The sequence below is a fragment of the Pterocles gutturalis genome, unplaced genomic scaffold (genome assembly GCF_000699245.1).
Source record: "Pterocles gutturalis isolate BGI_N339 unplaced genomic scaffold, ASM69924v1 scaffold11500, whole genome shotgun sequence".
Lineage (NCBI taxonomy): Eukaryota > Metazoa > Chordata > Aves > Pterocliformes > Pteroclidae > Pterocles > Pterocles gutturalis.
The window spans coordinates 44,439-66,715 of record NW_010138310.1 but is presented as its reverse complement, the minus strand read 5'-3'; the positions used below and the strand labels follow the sequence as shown (position 1 = coordinate 66,715).

The 22,277-nt window shown below is 45.2% G+C and overlaps 1 protein-coding gene across 1 annotated transcript in view; it reads left to right on the top strand.

The window, feature by feature from the left end:
• Positions 1 to 240: 240 nt before the first annotated feature.
• The window catches only part of CHSY1 (chondroitin sulfate synthase 1), a gene marked incomplete at its 5' end in the record, with an annotated part of 62,297 nt that continues 40,260 nt past the window's right edge, over positions 241 to 22,277 (top strand). The window contains one exon of the mRNA XM_010082950.1: positions 241 to 736. Within this exon, the coding sequence (XP_010081252.1) occupies positions 241 to 736 (496 nt within the window). The remainder of the gene's footprint in view (positions 737 to 22,277) is intronic.

The window sequence follows — 22,277 nt, the reverse complement described above, 5'->3', positions numbered from 1 at the left end:
TCAGATACAGCTGCAAAAATTATGTTCAGGTCTTGTCATAATTTCTTGTATGTTATACCAGTTGCTCCGTGTGCCATGTGAATGTCCTCGTTTGCATGGAAGAAAATAACCCTCCAAGGTGTTTAAAAAGAAAATTTGTAAAGCAGATGAGGTGCAGTTCCTTTGAGCAGTCTCTGGTAGCACTCTTTGCCTGCCTTGCTTTGTATACTTAATTAGTCCTTATTGTCTTTTTCAATCTAGAACGTGGTCCAAAACCATTCCTGGCAAGGTTGAATTCTTCTCCAGCGAGGGTTCGGACACCTCTATTCCCATCCCCATCGTGCCGCTTCCAGGTGTAGATGACTCTTACCCACCCCAGAAGAAATCTTTCATGATGCTGAAATACATGCATGACCACTACTTGGACAAATACGAATGGTTTATGAGAGCTGATGACGACGTTTACATCAAAGGGGACAAACTGGAGAACTTCCTCAGGAGTTTGAACAGCAGCGAGCCCCTCTTCCTTGGGCAGACTGGCCTTGGCACCACGGAGGAGATGGGGAAGCTGGCATTGGAACCAGGCGAGAACTTCTGCATGGGGGGACCAGGAGTCATCATGAGCCGGGAAGTCCTGCGGAGAATGGTGCCCCACATTGGCGAGTGCCTGCGAGAGATGTACACCACCCACGAGGACGTGGAGGTGGGAAGATGCGTACGGAGGTTCGCAGGAGTGCAGTGTGTATGGTCCTACGAGGTAAGGATGAGGGAGCGCGGAGGATGAGGTGTGTGTTTTGGGGGCAGTGGAGGAGAGGGTGGGAGAGGCTGGCAGCAAGGGATGGCTGTTGTATGGCTGTGCCGCAGTTCCTCCAGAGCTCACCGCCCTTTGCTGCTTGATCATCCAGCAGTAGTTTCTACGCTCTTTGTTTCCTACAAATGTCACCCTGGGAGAGACCTACGCAAACACAGAAGTGCAACAGTAAGGAGGGAAATGGAGCCTGACATGAGGCACCTTGGAGTGAGGGGAGGAACATTCATCATTCATAATTTTTATTTAGACAGAAAGGGAATAAGCTTAAATCAAAATGGCCCCGGGTCCTTGCAGTCTTGACTGTCCAAGCCTCTTTTATCTTCTTTAGCTGGGTATGTTATGGTGTCAGTGTGGAAAATAGATGATACAATTACTGCGTGACTTGCGCAAGGCTGACAGATGTTTGCCCTGACAGTGACAGCTTTTTCCCAGACTACAGCCATGGCAGAGATGTCTCATGGTGGCTGGCACTGTCACCCTGCGTGCTGAGCTGCCTGCAGCCCCAGTCTGCTGCTGTGCAGGGGACTTACTGGCAGCCCCATCCTGCAGACGCCCGCTCAGCAGCTCCTTGACGTCAGCAGCAACAAGCCACTGCTCTTACACTGAAACTCAGGGTCTGTCCACACTGATGTGGCTGTGGATTTGGCATTTTGGGGGTGGGAGGGCGAAGAGAGAGTCCCCAGCCTGCTTGTGGCAGAGTTTCCTGCTGCTGTTCCTGCTGGATGCTGGGGGCTCGTGACTGCTCAGGGGCGACAGGAGCTTCCCCTGCCTGGGTGTTCTGGGCCCTTTGAAGTGAGTCCTGGGTGTTTACAGACTGTCTGATTGAAAACACCTGCTGGGCTTGAGCTGCAGTTTCTCCTCTTGTACCAGGGAAAATGCTGGTGAGCCTCTCTTAGAAATGAGGGAGAAGTTGAGAGCAGAAGAGAGGGTGAACAGTTTGTCTTTTTACACAAACATTTATGAGTCATGTGCAACTGTCACTTTGTTCTTTTATGAGATGTGGTAAAGAGCGGGATTCTCCTGCCCGCGTGACAAGGGGAGCTGTGGTCACAGATGACGACAGATGCTGCTGCTGACCTGCTCTTTCACTGGCAAAGACTTGGGTTAAACTTGTGACACTGAATTTCTGCCCCCAAAGGCTGTTGCTTCCTTTCAGTTCACAGTTCAGTGACGGGAAAGCCTCTGAGGAAGGGGAAGGAGGTTTCCAGCTGCAGTAATTCATTTGTATCTTCTGTGCATAAAGACTTTCTGGACTAACAGTAGATCTCCACATTCTCTGCTTACAGGCCTGGAACTAGTTTGTGTATTGCCAGCATCGTGGTTAGCCTTTTGTAAAGAGTCAGTAACTTTTTCCACAGTTTTTAGCAGCATAACATTTTTACTCTAGACTTTCTGAGTTGAAATACCTTCTGGTGTGAATGCCTGTACCATGTGGCATGTGATAACTTCCTGAAGGTCAGCATTTTGGTCCTACTGAAATTGGCAAAGACGTCCTGAATTCAATATGGTCAAATTTGGGCTCGAAATGGCTAATGATAGCACACAGCTGCACTGGGAATGGTATCTGATGGAGTCAGATTGGGCTCTTCTCAAAATCAGTTTTGTTTTATCAGCTTCTGTTAAGTTATCTGTAGTGCTGGATTCTCCCAAGTGCCATGAATTACTTAAAATTGATTTGTGTGAAGTGTATAAACTGTAAGATGTTCAGAAGTGACCCATGAGTGTGAGATGTTAAGGTTCAGCTGTTTCGGAGAGAGGGAAGAGTTTTGGTGATGGAAGCATCCTGCTTCTGCAAGGGGTAGGTCCACTCACATTTATTTGAGGCTTTTCAATTTAAAGACCTGTAATTTTTTCCTTTTTTTTGACCTGGTCCTCTCATTGCCCAGTCAACTAGATTAAACGTGCCTGATATTTTATATAAGATAAAGCAATAGCTGTGTGAAGTAACAGCTGTGTTAGGAAAGCTTGGTGTAAAAGTGACATTTTCCATGTCTTGTATGTTCGTGAACATCAAGTAACAGGCGCCTGTAAGGGAATTGTGAAGCATTGTATTTCAGTGAGCTTCTGATGGAGCAAAAAGTTTATCTGTGCCTGGTCTGCAGGGGCACAGCCACCACATTCTTCATGATCCCTGCCAAAAGGGAAGCAGCAAGAGCGTGAGGCTCAGCAAACAAACAGCTTTGGCTTCAGAAGACCCAAACCTCAAACTTCTCCTTCGCTTCCCACACTTCCTATTCTGGAGAGTCTCAAGTGGCAGCACAAACGAGGAGCTCAGGTCTTTGCAGTCACCCCCAGCTCTTGGGTTTCATTTGCAGTGCCTCGGACGTGGAGAGCGCTGCCGGACCTCAGTGCGGGTGTTTTTCTTTTTTCTGTGCTATTCTTGCAGTGGGCTCTATGCCCAGAGTCATTTTACTCATCTCCATGACTGTCACTGCTCCTTTCTCTGATTTTAGGATCCCACAATGTCTTTACTGTGCTGCTCATCATCCCTGGCGCTGGCTTTGGTGCTGTGCCCAAATGCATCTCCAGGCCTTGGCGCTGTGTTTTTTTTCTGCTCGCAGCAGTCTGTCTCAAAACCCTTTTTTTCCCCTCTTCCTGTGTTTCTGTCACTTTGCTGCTCTCTGTGGTGCCTCTTAGACCACTTCATTAGTGGCACCAGTTACTGCCCGTTTCAAGACTTGTGAAGATTTGTTCATGCTCTTCCTGCCATCAGGAGCTTTTCAGCAAATCCAGTAAAAGAATTGACACCGCGATTCTTTGGACTTCCTGTTCCATCTCACCCCAGAAGAGAGGCAGCAGCACTATGTGCAAGCTCGAGGAGAACTGAAGCTCCCTGGCCTCTGGGGAGCTCCATCTCACACCCCCAGGCTGCTGCCTCAGGAGCAGTTTGCAGCCCGTGATGGATTTTAAGGCCACTGTGACCACCAGGCTCGTAGCTGTTGCCCTGCTTGAGACAGGTCGAGTGAGTCAGAGATGAGACATGCCTCTTAAAAATGTAAAGCTCTTTGTGGCAAGGATTATCATCACTGTAAAAACAAAACCGAGACTGTTACTGCTGTTTGGCAAATAGCTGTAAAACTCAGCCCTCTATAGGGTGGAGCAGCCAAAGCTGCGGATTTTTATGCAGCAAACTGGAAGAAAAAAAAAACCGAAAAGAATGGAGCTGTGGAGTCTCTGAAGCTCACAGATGGGAGCTTGGCAGTTTATGGAGCGTTGTAGAGAGCAGTCCTTCCTTTTGAAGAGGGCAAAAGGCTTGTACTGAGCTTGCTAGGAAGTGATTCTGCAATTCTAGTGAATATTGGTATTTCGGACTTCTGGCACGCTGGTGGGTGTTTTTCTCAGAAAAAGTTTACGTATTTAAGTCTCCTTCCTTCTCTTGTTTCCTCCTGCCAGTAGTTCCAGTTCGTCTTGCGTGGCTCACAGAGATGTGCTGGTTTTGTTTCTCCTGCACTGCCACGTGGTCCCATGGGTGGTCGTGGCTACCGAGAACGGGTTTCAGCTTTGAGGACAAGCTGTCTCATTTGTGATTTAAATGATCCCAACGTGTTGTTCATCTCAGTTTTCATTTTGAGTCTAATGTTTCCTTTAAACGCATCGGAATTACGAAGCCATCGCTCCGTAGCTTAGTGTTGTGTGGCTGTAGCCTGTTGCATCTCTTCCTTCAAGAAACCTACAATACAAATTGTGTGCGTGTGTGAGAGGGAGGATACAGGCATGTGCAGTGTTTTGTGGTGGGTGTTTATAAATCAGCTTTTCTTAAGCACTAAATTTTGTCTTTGAGACACTTCAGAGATGTCTGTCTGGCTTCGGAGTTAGTTGAAAGCAGGTGGCCATCCGTTCTGGGGATGGATGGATGGAGATTGAGCTTCACGAAGGTTAACAAGGAATGGTATTTTGTCAGAGGACAAACAGGTAAGACCAGAGGAGAGCATTGGGAAGGCGGTGCTTGGAGCTCAGTGTGAGACTAAAATGACTGATGTGACAGGGAGTCTGTGACAACAGTGGGGAGGCAGGGTGGTATGACCACTGTGGTCTAATTTTAGTAGCAGTGTTTGCTGAGGAGGAGGGCAGAGAGGTCAAAGGAGAGAGCAAAGGCTGCAGTTTGGGTTTGTGAGACCAAGGTGTGGGTTAGGAGGGCTTGGAATAGGAGACAGAGGTCTCAGATCTGCACCGAAGTCCTGACCTAGCTCTTTCATTTCAGAAAATAATTAAATACTCGAGAACCAAATATTTCAAAGAGGGAAAACTGACTTGACATCACTAAGTCATTCCTGAACTTCTGAACTCCAGTTGGTAAAGATTTTTTGTTTGTTGAGAAATCAAGAACCACTTTGTATATAGCTCAAAGTGTATACAAGTCACTTGAGTTTGGATCTCGCCAGCTTTCTGCTGGCCATCATTTAAAAGAGGAGATCTCTGTAATTTGTGCTTACACATCTGTACATTTCCAGGCTGCAGAGACTGTTGGGGACTGACCTAGTTTTTGTGAGCACACAGTTAATCTGGCCCTAGTTAGCTGGATGACTTGATCTAATGCCTAAGCTGAGGGTTGCTGAAATGGGGACTTTGATGGTGGTGTGCAGACTCTGAAGAAGCTTCAACCATGAATCCAGCAAATAGATGTGTTGCTTTTTTCCCCTGTTATTGTCATCTTGAAGTGCAGTGGTTTGGTTAGAAATCGGGATCTGCGCAGCCCGTTGAGTTTAGGGAGCCATCAGGATTAGCTGTTATCTTGAGGATGAGTCAGGAGAGGCTAATCCTTCATTGCATGACAGCACAAAGAACTCTAATAAAATAGCTCATTATCCCAGTTTCTTAATTAAGGCATGCAGAAGATACTTGAGGGTTTGAATTTGTTCTGTCGAACAGCAATGGGGATAGGCAGGGGGAGGCAAGGCTGAGACAAGAAGCTTTCCTGGTGTATTTTTCTCTTCAGAACTGATGGGAAAGCCATCCTCCTTTTGCAGGGCAGATTCTTACTTTATGGCTTGCTGGAGCTGTGAGACTCAGTACTTGGGGGAAATAACGTTCTGTGATAAGAGCTGCACACTGCACTGCCCCTTGTAGGTGAATTCCACCTGGCTGGGGACCTTGGAAAGACACGGTTAAATTCCCAACCTCGTCAATATAAAACTCAGTGATACCTGCGTAGTCAGTTGTCTCCCATGGGTCAATTATGTCTGACCAAACTTTGAGTTGGTGAGTTTCCTTTTCTGTTTTATTTAGTGCTTATCTCTGTGTATAAAAGAGGAGGTTGGGAGAATAAACCACTTCATGGCTACCTCTGTATAAACAGAATCTCTGTGAAGTGTTCTACATTACTAGACAGTTAAAAAAAAAAAAAATCAATTTCTCAGCTGAAGTGAAGTGTCTTCAGCTGGGACTCTCAGTATGGAAGTTTTTAGCTGATCTATATGCAGAGGGTAGTTGTGACCTGGATGTTTGGGAGGGAGATTAATTGTGTAAATGTGGAGAGAATATTTGCTTTTTTCCCCTGAATCTATTAAAGCCAAGTTCTGTGTGCAGCTTAAAGCACCGGCAGCACGGAGGTGTCAGAGCCTGTAAGCATGGGAGAGAAAAGCCAGACTTGTTTGGTGATGGGAAATAGGAATGAAGTGCTGATGTGGGGAAGGGGCTTAATATAAACTGGCTGAGGTCACCGAAGGGATGGTAGCTCAAGTGCTTTCAGTGCTAGCTGTGTTATACATGGAGTTTGGTGTTTTGAGAAATATTTGGATTTTTTAAATAAAAACAATTGAATTATTACAAAGAAGTAACAAAAGGTGGATCTTTTAAATGGATGGATATGATGGGTTTTGATGTAATATCTATTTGTTACTTTTATAAAAACAATTTAGTGTAAGAGATCATTTTCTTTTGAGTGAATGAACACAGGTGCCTGCTCCTGAAGTCACTGTCCTGGATGGACTGCGTGCTCTCCCAGTGCTGACAAGGCAAAAGTTGACGTTCAGTGTGCTGCTGTATTTCTTTGTTTTTATAGCTTGCAGCTGCAATAACTAAGGAGAACGGCGTATCTTCAGTCTTCCCGTGCATTATACCCAAGTGCACTTAACATATGTCAGTCAGGAGCTTGGCTTTTTATGCTGTGGTGGCAGAACCATTGGTTCATGGGTGGAGAGGGACGATGCGAGATGACAACCTGCAGCGCCCAGTCCTTGCAGCAGGCAGGTAGCTGTTTAACTCGGTGCTCTGTGCTGTTGTGTGGTGGCTCTGCGGATGGTGTGTGCGTGTAATCTGACTGCACAGAGGATTAATTATCTGGGATTTGTCTAACCTCATTTCCTGTAGACACCTCCTGGCTGAAAAGCTGCTGCTACAGTTTTGAGTTCTAAAACCATCTAATTTGGAGCAGAGAACTTAGTTCTACTTTGCTGGACTGTTATGCCGTCCTTAATTGATCCTTAAAATGCTTAAAACATTTTAGCACTAATTTCCTGTGTTAAAAGCTTATCTGGGCTCCTAGCGGTGTGAACTTTCATGGTTATCAGCTGGAGACCTCTTAAAATCGTGCCAGAAATCCTGATTGCCTGAAGGGTGGGGATTATCTTCCCGCACGCCTAGACTAAAATGACCTTCATGTGTCACAAAGAACTTGGGAACATAATTGGAACAATTGGGGAAATAACTTTTTAAATCCTGAAGTTTCAGCTGGAGGTGTGTTTGGGGGTCCTTGCTGAGTTGAAAGCTGAGTTCTGGTTATTTCTGGTTAGTTTCTTACACACAAGTGAATTTCTGCTGGTGTCTTCTGTGAAAGTAAGTTAGTTGTCAGTGGTTCTTTCAGCGGTGTTTTGAACAAGTTTAAAGTACTGTTACAATAATGAAGCAAAAGTAAAAGTTGTGGCTGATCTTTATCAGTGGGATTCTTGAGAACCAACTGAACTTCATGGCCATTACTTGCAGCTTGTGTGGCAATGGTGACTTCAGTAAAAAAGTCAAAGCCTGAATGTGATTTAAATTGCTATTAGGAACCTAGAGTGATTTTTAAGACTTTGAATTGGAAATATCTGCTTATCCATTTGTACTTTGTCCACACTACAGTGTTGTACCTTCATGCAGAGCATTGCTGATAAGAGGAAAGCCACTACGGCGCGCTGTCCTTTCAGTAAGCACCCCAGCGGTTTTTCTGCTTCGTGGCAAGCTTTGCAGTCTGCGTAGCGCCGTTTTACCTGTGCTGCTGGCAGGGACTTGCTCCCAGGGCTGCTGTGTGGATGAAGCTCAGCAATCACCTTCTGTGCTTGGTGCTCTGGTGTCCTGGGAGCACTGGTGGGGAAAACGGCTTCAATTAGTGTCTGTTCTGGTTTCTAGCTCAGAGCACATGTCGGTACAGGATGGGAGCCCGAAATGTTTATGCAGCACTGCGAGATGAGGCTCCTAGAGCCAGGGCTTCAGAGTCATTAGCTTAGAAAGAGGTTTAGGAAAAGGCATGACATGCTCTTGTGTAATGAAGAGAGCACAGGTAGGGTCATGCCCACTGGATCTAAGCTCCATCCAAGTCTCTGAGTTTAATCCTTCCTACTGAATGGCTTTGGGGAGCTCCAGCTGAGTGCTATATTTTTGTTCTTGGAATCAGTCTTCTAAAGCATCCAGCACTCTTTGTGGATTAAGCATAGGTTCTTAGACAGGGGCTAGGATTAGCAGTGAAATAAATGGGAACCCACAGTTTGGGCTCAGCCTGCCATTCATTAGAAAGCAGAAAAGGGTAGTACAAAGCTGCTTGCAGTTCCAGAAGTACTACTGTCACCTTCTTCCAGCAGCAAAGCACTTTATCAGAAGAATAAAGGAAGAAGCTCGTTATCAGAAAACTCATCTATTTTTGGGTTTCCCCAGCCTTTCTGAGTAGGCAGCCAGCGTTTGGATGCTGCATCCTTGCCCACTGTCCTCTTGGCCATGCTCAGCCCCTGTGTCAGTGGGCTTTCTGAAAGGCAAGCACAGGTTTGTTCATGAACACTTGCTGCCTGCTCTTGTTTGTGGTTGCCACTTCAGATTGGTGCAAGTGGTTAGAAAAGTGCTCTGAGGATAGCACCCGGGTATTCGTGAAGGTTCCTCTGCTCACAGACCTTCAATGGGTGCGATTACTTGGCAGTAACTTCTTTAAACCTTGTTTGAATTAACGCTACATGTTTTGGCTGGTTATGTCACCACTGTATTAGTGAGGAATTCAGGGGAGAGTGCTAGTTTGCAGTAACTGAGCTGCCTTAATCCTTTGTAGCCACACTTTTTAATAGTGTTACTGTCTTAGAGAGAAAACATTTGCCCAAGGGACAGCAGAGTTCACTCCTCAGCATCTCAGTGTAAGGGCAGTGTTCTGTGTCCTTACTAAGAACTTTCCTAGTCCTTATTAAGTGGGTGTTGAGAATTACTCATATGTGTAATTCTGCATAAATACTGGATGGGGAATTGGCTGTATCTTGGGTGTGATTCTTTTATAAATCTTTCTTCCTATAGTCCACCTCAGCAGAGTAGGTTAAATGCCTGTCTGCATTTTTTTAATGGTTTCATACAGCCTTCAGACCAGATGCTTGCCTAAAAACAATCTTGTCAGACAAGGCTGACTCCTGAACGTACACGTTCATTGTCCAGGTCAGCAAAAATATTCTTCCATTACATGCGTTTCTTTGTTGTTCTGACAAAAGAGAAATTTGCTTAACCTTATCACAGATGATTTGTCAAGAAACCTTACCCTTACCTCACCTTACCTTGTTTGTTTAGTCTTATCACAGATTACTTAACTGACATGTTTGATTTTATATCCTTCTCCTATTGAAGACACTTCCTGACATCTTTGGCCAAGGGGAACTTTATTTAAAAAAAAAACAACCTGCAACCAACAATTGAGAGACAATAGCAGATTTAATCTTCCTAAAGCATCAGGGCTTTCGCTTCCCTGGGAATGTTTGCGAGCTGTGGCTTTTCCAGGTTTTGGACAGAGTGGTTTTTCTTTGACTTTTTCAAATCACCTTTTTTTAATGTGTGGTGTACTCCTGAAAGCCTTTTGCAGTTACGCTTTGCCTTACTGCTGCATTTTACCAGGCCCAACTGGAAGCTACCTCTGACCCTGTGGAATAACGTGTTTGGCCAAATCCTGAAGTTTGCCAGTGGTATCATCGCTGCTGCATGTGCTTGTACCAAGGAGAAACTGTCCATATGGTTTCTTATCTCTGCTAGGTCAAAAATAACACCATAGCTCCTGCAGCCTTAAAGAATTAGCCCAATTTCAGAGCTGGAAACTGGGGTGAAGGTGAAAAGAATATTTCAAAATAGATAAAATAGGAGCTGGGTGCCTAAGCATTAGGATGAAAAGCCTTTGACTGGAGCTCTGGATGGTGGTCAGAAGTATTTGAGATGATCTGCACGGACGCTACTGCAGGGCAAGTCTGCTGAATTGCAGGTCTGCTCAAATTTGTATCAAGAGGAGCAGTTCTGATACGGGAGCTGCAAGGAAGGAAGATGGAAAGTGAGGGCAATGTCATCTTCCTTCTGGTTGTAATGCGGCTCCTCCAGATCCCTGATGTGTCTCCGCAGAAGCGAACGGATCATTTCTCCAGCCCACGGCGTCTGCTGTTGTGCCATCTGCCCTTGCAGTTCCTGGTGCAGAGGAAGTGTGAAATGTGTAACCCCGTTTATTCTGCTAGGTGGTCACGGCCGTCTCCCGTACAGAAAATGCCTTGTTTCTGTGCAGCCAGCACAAAGGCTCTTTTATAGCTGCTTGGCCATACATCTGCCGAGGTGCCTCAGACTGTTAGCACTGGTTCCTGGTGGAGGTATGCAGCTCCCAGGCTGGGATGTACAGTGATATGTTGTTTAGATGTTGCCTCCTTTTCCTTCTGAGGATAGGGAGCTGTGCTGTGTCCTGCCCTGAGCAAAGCTGGTGTTAGTTATGGGATGGAGCGGTAGCCTGGAGATTTTTCCCTTTAAAAGCAGGACTGGAAGCCTTCTGTTTCACACTTGGAATTAAATGTCTGAATTTGGCAGTGTGAGTGCAGGACAATAGAACTTTCTCTGCCCCAGAGACAGACCTGGCTTGAAAGACACTGTGTGCACCGGTGCAGAGGGACCCCCGTCCTTCCCAGGGCACTTAACAACTGGAAAAAACCCCTGACTTCCTGCAGTTTTTGAACTTTATTGCAGCCTCTGGATTAATTTCCCCATCTGCTCCCCCTTCGCTGATATTTTTCTCCTGCACATGTCCTCGTGCTCATTTCACAAAGAGACTTTGCTGAAACCAGTCCTGCCCAGAAATGCACACTAATCTGTTGAAATGTAGGGAGGGAGGGAGAGGAGGAGGCTCTGTAAGCTGACAAAGTCCTGGTGAGTTCTGAATCTCTGATGTTTGTCTCCTTTGGCTTTCAGACGTCTTAACGTTTGCCATCTCCTGGCTCCTGTATTTGGTTTTCTATGTTGTGTTTTTTTTTTTTTTTTTTAACCCCACAAAGCTATCTGACAGCTTTTCAGTTCATTTCCCAAATAGCATTCTGATGCTGTCATTGCTGGCTTCTTGACTCAAAGTAGAGCTTGGGTGGAAAAAATAACTTTTCAGCAAATTACCATGAGATAGGTCTCATGGGATAAAGGAAGAGCTCAAGAAGGATGTGCCCTGTTTCACGTTAAACTCTTTTGCTTTGACGTTGATGTTCTCTTCCGCTCCATTAGTGTGGATAAATATTGAAATCTGGTAGCTGAGTGTGGCAAAAGGTGACTTGGGGCAGGTCCATGGTATGTTCCACCACTGCCTCCCTGTCCCTCGAGAGCAGCAGCTCTGCCCTGCCCAGGCCCTGGCGTCAGCGCCCGGCTCTGGCTTGTGAACATGTGCCTGTGCTTGCTCTTCTCTCTGGGGAGTAGTTCTTTCTCGTCGAAGCTCTGTTTAGGCTTTGAAGATGCATTTAGGCTTTTTGTGGCCTCTTTCACAAGAGGGTGAGAAGCTACTTTTCAACTTAATTTTAGACTGGCTGTCATTCTCGAGCAAACTTGAAGAAGTGTGGTTTTGACCTTGCTCTCAGGGAAACTTGGAGGAGCCTGATTTCCCAGTACATTGAGGGAACTGTTACCTCGGGTCTAGAATTTTGTGCTTCAGCATCAAAGTGCTTTGCAAAGCTTTCCCATGCTCCTTCCACCCTGTGGAAGGACTGCTCTCACCGCATGGCACAGGGTTATCCCCAGGGCACGGGAGGAGGTACCGTCAGGGCAAGGTGTAGAGTGTAAGAGGTCCTGCTTCTGTGTCCTGCAGCCAAACCACACCTTCCCTCCCCTCTTTCAGCAGTCACTTCAATTAAAATTCCGCCATCAGGGCTCAAGTGAAGGGAGGCAGGAGCAGACTTGTTTTCAGGAGGGAGAACCGAATTTTCTGCTGGAATGGGCCTTTTCCCAGGGTGGGCTCAGGAAATGTCCCCTCCCTACCAGTTAGGCGCAGAAAAGTCCCAGGTAGAAACTGTAAAAATAATTAGCATTGTCTGCTTCAGTTCCCAGAAGGCATCAAAGAATGAACGAATTGAGCTGGAAGCAAAGAGCCCTGCAGAGACAAGCCTGCAGTTCTCCATCAGCCTTTCTGAACCATGGCCCAGAGCACTCATTGAAGATGATTTCTTTATAAAGCTGGGGGGAGCTGACCTAGTGGGGTGCAGATGAGACTCTTTGCCGGCACCGGGGACCAGAGTGGAGGAACAGGGAAGAACCTCCTGAAGGTGAAAGGTGGCGAAAGCAAGAGAGCCAGAGTGAAACCCGGGGGGGTCTTATGAGTGTGGTGGAGTCCAAGTAATTTCAAATATTCTAAACAGAGGTCCCGTGAGTAGAGATACAAGGGAACCAAATTCCTTTGGCGTTTGCAATATCAGGCTGGCTGAAGGAACTGCTCTTGTGCAACACTCTGCTGAGCGGTTGCAGAGCAGATGTTGCTCCTTTTGTAACTGCTGCTCAAAGTGAGCCGGTTTCTTGCCATGAGGGAGAGCGCTGCTGCCTGTGTAAATCAGGGAGCTGTGTTATGGGTGCTCACCTTTGCTGAGGGTCAGCACAGTGATAAAAGTTGAGGTCGGAAGTGCTGAGAGTGGAGGAGCAGCAGTCACTTGCAGCTGCTGAAGAAACTGTCCCCTTAAGGAGTGTGAGGACAATGTGAACCTTAAACGTGCTTGGCCTTAGTTGCAGACAGTTTCTTTAAGGAGAGTATGGGAGCTGGGGGCGTGCTGGGGGTAGGCAGAGAAGGACTGAGATAAGCTTTCAGAAGGGAAATCTGTCTAAAGTAAGTGCAAGTAAACAGTAAAATGTTACAAGGTGCAAGCTAAGGAGCAACCTGCTGTTTTCCCTGACTCACTGTGGCACAGCTCTAATCCTTAAAGCCGGAAATCATATCTGATGGGCTACAATAATCTTATTTTTCCTAGATGTAGAACTCCCCTATGCCTGGCTCCCCTAGGCAAGAAGGAATACCTGCCAAGAAAGCAATGCACTCTGAGACTCAGCTGCTTTGGCATGCCGGCAAAACCACCCAGCTCTAAAGTGACAAGTGTGATGCTGATGGGATGTGTTCTGGCGTGGCATCTGGGTTAAATCGAAGTGGGAGCGCTCATGAACCTGACTGGTGGCCAGCACAGAAAAAGCACTGAGCAGCCTGCATTGTAGCTGGTACAATTTCATGCTTAGTTACCATGCAAAACAGTCAGCTCTTCTTCCAAAAACGAGGTTTGAAAGTCACTTCTTAGAGTATGTTTTCTTTCTGTTCCAAGCAGAGAGTGTGCAGTGAAGAACAGTGGCTTGGATTTTGTTTTCTTTGGTAGCCAATATAACGTCACTGGTTGCCTTTGTGTCTGCCTCTTTGTGTGATGGGACAAAACAGCCGTGTCCAGTTTGGGGTTGGTGCCAGTTTTATCAGTATGATGATTATATGCAGAAGAAAGGAGCTGCAGTGGTTCTTGGGGTGCCTCGATGGTAATTAATAGTAAAATATGGCTGTTTCTTAATATTCTGGTTAGACTCCCCGGATTGCCACATATCGTGTTGGAAAGCACTCCTCCTCGTGTCACCATGCGAGCTCGTGCACTCTGTGGTTAGCTAAAGTAAATGTTCACATCCTCGTGTGTGCTGGGATATAACAGAATCACTGTCAAGTATTCCAGACCCTGTTCCTGGGCATTGTCATTTGGATGATGCTATTGTGGGGTTTTTTTTTAAATTTATTTTTAAATCCTTCATGTTCTGTACAGTAGCTGCAGTCCTTTCTACAACAGCCTTTGGGAATAAAACATAGCTATAACTTTGAAACTTGGAAATATCCGTACAGACTCAATCCTGCATCTCCCATCAGACAATAAGGAGCACTGAAAGCTAAACTGAGCCCATTGATATGTTGATGATCAGTACTTTTTTCTTTCTGATTAACATTCAACCTGTGTCTTCTATAAGGTTTCAAACAAACCATGGGATTGTCCATTCTCCTTAGAACCAGTTGCCCAGTGGATTTGAGCCCATTCTGCCAGAGAAGTTGCTGGCACCATCTCCTGTTCGGGCAGCGTACATGCTGGCCCGTGGCGCTGTGGTTGTACGTATGACCCGATTTTGGTTGTTTTTCATTCCCTGAGAGTGGTCCTGGGCTGAAGGTGACAGACTGGCAGCGTGGAGCAAGTTCCTTCTGCATTTGACCCGCCGTGATACAGAGTCTGTAATCCCATAAGGGTTGCTGTGTCCCCGCTGGGAGTCTGCATGTTGTGCCGAAAGTGCAGAGGGCTGTGTGCTGCGGGCTTTGCTTTGGAAAGCTCACACACCAAGAGATTGAAGAGATGCTCAGTGAATGTCAGAACACTACACAGTACTGTGGGCAGCATTAAGGGAGCAAGGATAGACGCAGGTATTTTGAATTATGTTTTAAGTTTAACCAAAATCATTTTAGACAAGGAACATGGTTAAGGGAGAACTTCTTGTCTGTACTTTAGGAGAGCTTCCTGGCTGTTTTCTTGGCCAAGCTGCCTGCTTTGGGTCCCTCTTAGCTCTCATCTGCCCTGTTTGCCTTGTCACCTCCCATGTCTGCTGCTGTGGAGTGGCCACCTTGGTTCTCCCATGGGACGGAGGATGGGGTGTCCCTGTAGGAGCTCTGGTGGGTGTAAGCCTGGGCTCACTGGAAACCCCAGCCACAAAAGGAGGCAGGCCAGTGGACCAGCAGGCTGTCGGAGGTAGCTTTTGGCAGTTGTCCTTTAGTCTTTGAGAGTGGGGACTCAAACGTCCTGGTTAACCAGGCTGGGATGGCAAACCTCCGGGGTGTAAGTGTCACACCGGCCTCCTGAAAGGGCGAGAGGAAGGATCCGTGTCGGGTGGACAAACACATCTCCCCTCCTGCCCCCGGCACTTCAGTTGAAGGTCAAGGCTGAGGGGTCTGCTTTTCATGCCCCGGAAACTCCTTGCCACGTAACATCAGTGAAAGTAGGAAATTTGTGAGATCTGAAAGGGAATGAAAACGTAAGGGCACAGAGAGCTGGGGGCACGCTCAGCTGTGGGTTGAACGTTTCAAAATAGAGCTACTGCTGCACAGGGCTTCATCTGGTGGATAAATCCTCACCCAAACCACAGCAAATTTAACAACATGATAGTTTGGAGAGATGGTAGATCGCTCTGTTTGTTTCTCTGTCTTCTGTTTGTGGGGAGATGCTGGAATGATGAGGGTTTGCACCTGTGCCTGTGGTAGCTCTCTCTTTCTGCAGAAGGTGCACTGCAGTCGGTGGTGGGGAGATGCTCTCCCAGCAGTTCTCCTGCATCTTCTCCCTGGGAGCGCTGGGGAGCTGGAGCTGTCAGGAGGAGTGGGGAAATGAGGAGGCTGAGAGGCAAAATAATGTGTGAGGCTCATCCAGGCTTTGCGTCTCGCTCTGCAGTAAAGATAACCTTGCTGGGCGGATTGATTTAGGTTTGCTGCAAATCTCATCCACTCAGCAAACTGCTGGAGGAAACTGCCGGCAATGTCTCCAGGTAACAGTAATAAAACCCCAAGTGATTATAATATTATTTCATTTATAACGGAATTAAATACATAGGGGATGGCTGCAAAAGCGTGGCTGTATGAAAGGGTGGGCAGGCAGCTCCCTGCTTTGTGGGGAAGAGCAAAGGCTGGGGAGGGGCTCAGGATTTCCAGCACTCAGGATGTGAGCTTTTTTTCTTGCTCTCTCTCTTGCTTTCTGTCTTTTTTTTTTTTTTTAAATTTCTAGGAAATGCAAGATGAAGTGGTCTTTGTTTGGACTGGCTGCACAATCCCCTCACCAGCAAACGCTTTACCATGCCAGTTAGGCTGTGATGGGTGATGTATTACAGTAGCAGGCTTGTTAGGGTAACTGCTGCTGCCTTTATAGCCCGAGAAAACCAGGCAGTGAGCTTGTTTGAAGCAGTTCAGTGCTGAATTTGCTCTTAAAGCTCTTTCAGGGGAAATCCTTGCGGCAGAAGGCTTTCAGGTTTATTAATTGGTCTAATTTCTGTACGTAGTGGAAGAAGTCTTAAATCATTCCAAAAGTAAAGAATCAAGTCCAGGTAAATATATATTTAATGAGATAACATTATTACAAAAGAGAAAATTGTAGCTATACAGAAATGTCTTAGAAATGCCTTTTCAGTCCTAAAATGAGTGAAGATTTATTTTTTTTTCTCTTGCATTTTCTTCCCCTCCTCTTCCCCCCAGCAAAACCTTTCTGGACGTGTCTGGACAATGAGTGTTCTTTTGTAGGGATGAACACACAATCTCTGAGGTTAAAACTTGCTCTGTAAGGTGTTTGCACTCAGATAAAGCTCTTTTATACATGGCATTTCCTGCATTATGGCAACTAGCTTTAAAAAAGGGTTTAAGGAAGACTTAACTTCACATAAGCAAGTATGTACTTAGCTTGAGCTTCCTTTTTAAAATGTCACTGTCACTTAAGAAAGCCCTTAATGCCTTCCTCAGCATTGCTGCCAGTCCCTTCCCGGACGTGGTGCGTGGGATATCTGTGAGCTTAGTGGGTGCATTTGGGCAATTCTTACTGTTGTGAGTTTGGGAGCTGCCTGTTGTGCCTGTGATAAAGTTGTGTCTCCACATACTGCTCAAATTGTGCATCAAATCCCATGCTGGAGCCAAGGCCTCCAGTTTGAAACTCACTGAAGAAGCCTCTCAGTCGAGGAGAACTCCATCCGAGTAGGAACTCAACACAAGGCTTTTCTCAGCACATCTCTCCCAGGAGGAGCCTATGCATATTGTGTTATTAAAAAATTCCTGATATCTTTCAGGAGCATTGCGTTAGGACTTCACCCGCAATGCACGGAGTAGACACAGCGCAGCATCACACCCTTTGCTTAACATGACGGCTGTGTGCCCACTGACTGCATTGAGTCACTCCTCTCCCTGCATTTAGTTGCTTTATTCTCTCTTTTTTTTTTTTTTTTCCTCTTTTTTTCTTTTACAGATAGGTTTTGGCCACTGCTTTTAAAATTGTTCAAATTTCCGTCTGAAGTAGATGAGGCTAACCACCGAAACTGTCTTGCTTTTAATGCTATTCAGGATGTGTTTTTTTAAAAATCTTTTTTTCTTTCCCTCTTCAGTCAAGTCCACAAAGAATACTCTGTTTTATGTGCTTTATATGTATGATTTCTTCTTAAAGGACGACTCATTTCCTCTACTTTAGAGGTATTTTCTTAAATCTGTCACTTCCTGTCTCTTTCTTGGCTGTCTGATTTGCCAGTTTTTACTTTTTTTTTTGGTAACTGTTCCTCTCATTAACTTTTCAGATCCTTTGGGAATTGTGTTTTGCCCAGGCGAGATGAAACTTCATTTTTATTCTCTGGCAAGAAATATTTGACAATTAATTTAATTGCTAAATTGGCTTCTAAGCAGAAGCAGGCTTGGAAAAGTGAAGGAGAATTAATCATGCCCGCTTAACAGAAGGGACTTGAAAACGTGGAGGTTGCACTGAAGACGTCAGTGAAAACCGAGGTGCACAGTAGCTTTTAGTATTTTATCATACTTAAGACTTTTTTTTTTTTTTTGCTGGCTTTCACTGCTTTTTGCCTGTTGAACAGCTCGTTCCCTCCCAAGAAGAGAGCAAAGTCTTCTCATCCCTGTAAAGCACTAACTGGCTCTGAGACTGTAGGGAGGACTTCGTCCTTCACCTGTCCTGCAGCAAAGGGGCTGGTTTTGAACTCTGGTTCCTTGTGCAAAAACAGCCTCATAAATGTTTCTCTTGAACTTCTCACAGACACTTCTCAATCAATTGGGATTGAGCTTTAACGTATACACAATAGGAAATGAATTCTGGTATAATAAAGAATTCAAAATTCCGTTCAAAACAGCAAGTGCTCTATCAGATAATATTTAAGGTTTTTTAAAATTTATTTATACTAAAAATGAAATACAGATGAGTTACAAGAGCTACTTCTAAATAAGACCTGGCATCGGGTTGAGTTTTCCCCTGATGTAAATGGGTGTAACGTGATGAGGTAGGAAGGTTATGCTGATTTACATCAGCTAAAGATTAGGCTTAGAAATCTTGTATGTGACTGCATACAAGTACTGCAAGAAAACAGCAAGGATGTTTTTGTTCAGTATTTTGTTAAAACAAATTGAATCCCTTTTGAAAAAGCTTCTGCCTGCAAGACAACATGTCTTAGAGTGAGCTCAGCTTCATGGGACTCCAAAGGCATTATTACAACTTCTGTAATTACCCCAAATAGCTGTTCTGTCTACAAGATTGGCATGACATTAAAGCTCAGTGTCTTGGGCTTTTGCAGGACTAGGCTCCAGTAATGACTCTTCCCTTATCTAGCTGAGAATCTCCCTTTGAAATGCATAAAGCGCTTTATAACTAAGGGTGGTGGGGTGTCAAGCTGTAAAATGTCTGATTTTTATTAACCGTGTAAGGTCTGCTGTTGGTAGGAGGTGTCAAGAAGGTTCTTGGGAAGAAATGGGAAATCAGGGAGCAAATTCTGCTTTTGGAGAGGTAGGAGAAGCAATTTTATTACGGGTTGTTATCTGTTGTGCCTGCTGTCTCCGTTGGCGGGGGAGAGATTAACACTGTCAGGGCAGTATTAGGATATTAAAAGATTAAATTAAGTGGAGGAAAGAAATGAGAAACTATGGATGTAAAAAAATGTTCTTACATAGGTAAAACCACTGAAGTTAGTCCACACATTAATAAATGATATTTCTTATCAAATGCACATATAACTTTGAAGGCTCCAAGAGGACTGTAACTTGAAGAAATACTTTCCTGCAGCCCCTAAATAAAGAGATGGAGTTTTTCTGCATCGTTTGCCACGTGTGAATTCAGACATGCAAATAATGACTGAAGAACCTTATTTCCGTAGTGCAGGAAGTACTTTCTGAAGAACAAGCCACCCTGGTTGGTACCAACATTGTCTTGAACATGGACCTATCCTTTGAAAATCCTGCTTAAACTGTCTCCAAATCTTCTTGTTTGACTCAATTTGAATTATTTTTGCATTTGTTTTTCAGTAAATGTTAATAGTCTGCCAAGTGCAGTCTATTGATCATTTTTCCATTATTTCTATAGCAATTGAGCGGAGCCAATATAAATCTAATTGCTTTTGAGCACTATAATTTTTTAAGTATATCAGGTGTTGTAAGGCAGAGGTGTAAATGAAAACACAGCTGTGCTTCCTGCGGTCACTCTGTACCACTGACTGGTTAGAAGACTGAAGAAATTAACAGGTTTCTTGTGCACATTGTCATGTAAATTGAGATCTAAAATGCCTGAGTTGTAAGTGTGCATTAATTGTATGCACAAATTTCAGAAGTACCATTGCTGAAGTTTTTTTACTCCGTAAAATTGAAATTTCCTAAATGGAATGAATGGGGCAGGGTGGTTTTTTTTAAATAGAAAAGAGTAATGGGACTTGAGTTGATGTCTGTAAACTTTACTTTTCCTCTGCTTTGAAATCTCAAGAGAGAACCCAAGGCTTCCTCCTTTCCAGTCCTGTAAGTGCCGTGTTTTAGACGTTTCTGTGCATCTCAACCACTTTTTCGGTGTCTTTCATAAACCTCTTGCGAGATCTGTTTTTCCCTTTAAGTTCTAACCAAATAGCGTCTTGTCTTAGGATCAGAGAAGAATATGTTATTTACACTGTTAAGCGATCCCTTCACATTTGGATTATCGTGTACAAATATTTGTAAACACTTTAGTAGGTCGTAGCTTGGCTGCTCTCAAACTTATGACATTGCTTTTTCCTTTGTCCATCTCTCCACGGTCTGCCACACGCTTGGGTAGTTTGTTGCTGTGTTGGGTTTTTCCCTAACTTTTCTAGTTTTGCAGCCAGCTTTCTGGCAGGAGCATCTTCAGGACACACAGGATTGGAGTACATGTGTGACTTTAGCTCCCCGGCCCTGAATGTGGGGATACCATTAGTATATCCCAAAGCAATAGCCTTTTGCTGCGCTGGTGATGAAATTGCTTTCTAACTGTAAGATGTAAAACTGCTGTGGCTCTCCTTTTGTGGGAAGGTCTGTCAGGGGCTGTTAAACATCATGGTCCAAATGCAATCTCCAGCTCAGGAAGGTCTTTGACTGCTGTCTGCTGCAAGCTGGAAAGCAGAACGAGGGCAAGGACCGTCCTGTCTCTGTCCTGCTGCTTGGACGCTTCCCGGAGGAATTCACAACTGCCCACTGTCAGACAAGGCGTTACCCAGGTGGGCCTTTCGTCTGGTGCAACGTGGCTGCTATGTATTTATAAGTTCCTTCTGGTGCCGCCTGTGTCTTACTGAGTTGGCCAAATTGTTTGCCAGCTGGCTTGTAAACTCTGGATGCATGTCATCTGGTTTCACTGCGTCAACGGGATGAAAGGAGATGAAATACATTAACTGTTCCTCTGACCCTTTTTTTCCAGCGCTGTGAGCTTCTCTGTTTCATGAGAAATGTGAGCGAAGGCTGTTACCGGCTCGGTGTCACGTTTTGGTTTCTTCTTCCGTATTCCAGTGACGGGCCTCTCTCCAGAGCATTCCCTCCCCTCGATGGGTTTGTGTCACTGCTGCTGTTTAAACTCGGTGATGGTGATATCTTAAAGAGCATTGCTCTTTAAAAATTGTACTGCTGCTGTGCATCCTGCGATCATCTTCTCCATGTACCCATTTCTCCACAGGTTTTCATTTCTGGCACTTTTCAGTCTTTCCCTGCAACCAAATGACTTGTGTGCCGTTTTGTTTTTTGGTTGTAGTGGGTTTGTGCTGCATGACCTCCGTGCCTTGCACTGTGAAGTGGCATTCTGTTTACTTCAGCATGTTTTCCTCCTCTTATTGCCATCTGGAGGATCTTGCGAGTTCATCTAACAGCCTTCAACCTCTGCTCTCTACCTGTTAATATTTTTCTTTGGATTCCTTCCACCCTCTGGAGCATTGCCTCTTACTAATGGAGAGGTAATGCTAAGTAGGGCAAACATTGTAAAGGGCAGCTTTGCCATGGAGAGCCTCTTTAATTGCTGGTGGGAGAGGGTTATATCTGTAGGGTTTCCTTTCCCTTTGCAGGTTCAGGTATTGCGCTTCCTGCTGGTATGTGAAACACTTCACTGAAGGTTAGTGCTTTGTATTTGAAGGTAGTGGTTAATGAAGCTTCATGGTACAGGATTATTTTACGTATTAGGAAAAGAAACGGGCATCAGAATGCGTGTATTTCAATAATGTCAATCTTGATCTTGTGCAAGCACTTCGGAGAAGTTGGTGATTGTGTCTTTCGTTTGCTTTGAGAGAAAAGATTACTTGGAGACAATAGACCAAAGGGACCCTCCTACATTAGGCAATACTAAGAAATGCCAGGTCAGTGGCTTCAGTTCTTACCTGCTCACTGGACTCTGGCAGATTTTGCAAGCGGCATTCTGCGTGATTGCCCAAACCCGGTACCAAGCTGTTTGAGTATGTGCTGTCTCCTGGTTTTCGCCAACAGATCTTGTGCTTTCCTCCTCTGTGTCCCACAAACATGAAGTTTTCCATGGAAAACTTCCTTGAGCAGACTGCTATGCTAAATCTTGTCAGTTGAACTTTCAATTTATAGAGGGGCTGGGTTGCTTTTAATTAGAATGCCTTGCCTTGTTTGTCTGCTCTTCCTTCTCTTGAAATCTGCCCTGTCCTTTCCAGCACTCCAAAGGGCACTGCGGCAGAAAGGGAACATCTGAACATTGCAACGTGAAGCCAAGAGCTGTTTAAATTTGATTGAGTTAATATCCTTTCTTAAAGAAATTTGGCCTGGGGCTAGATGTGTGCAGGTGGGAAAGACGGAAAGACACATCCACTTTCTCTACTGATGTCTCATGGTTTAAGAACAGTGCCTAAATTGTTCATTTTTCTGGTCATCAATAATAGTGATGAATCAGGGTTTCTGGCTCTTGGAGGTTTTGTCAGGTTTGTGTTTCTCTTGCAGGAAACAGTAGAGTCACAGCACTATCTGCTGTGTCTTAAATAGGCTCAGGCTGCTCCTGAACCCCTCTGAGTGGCCTTTCCCCGCTCCTACACTTATCCCAAAGCAGAGATGGAC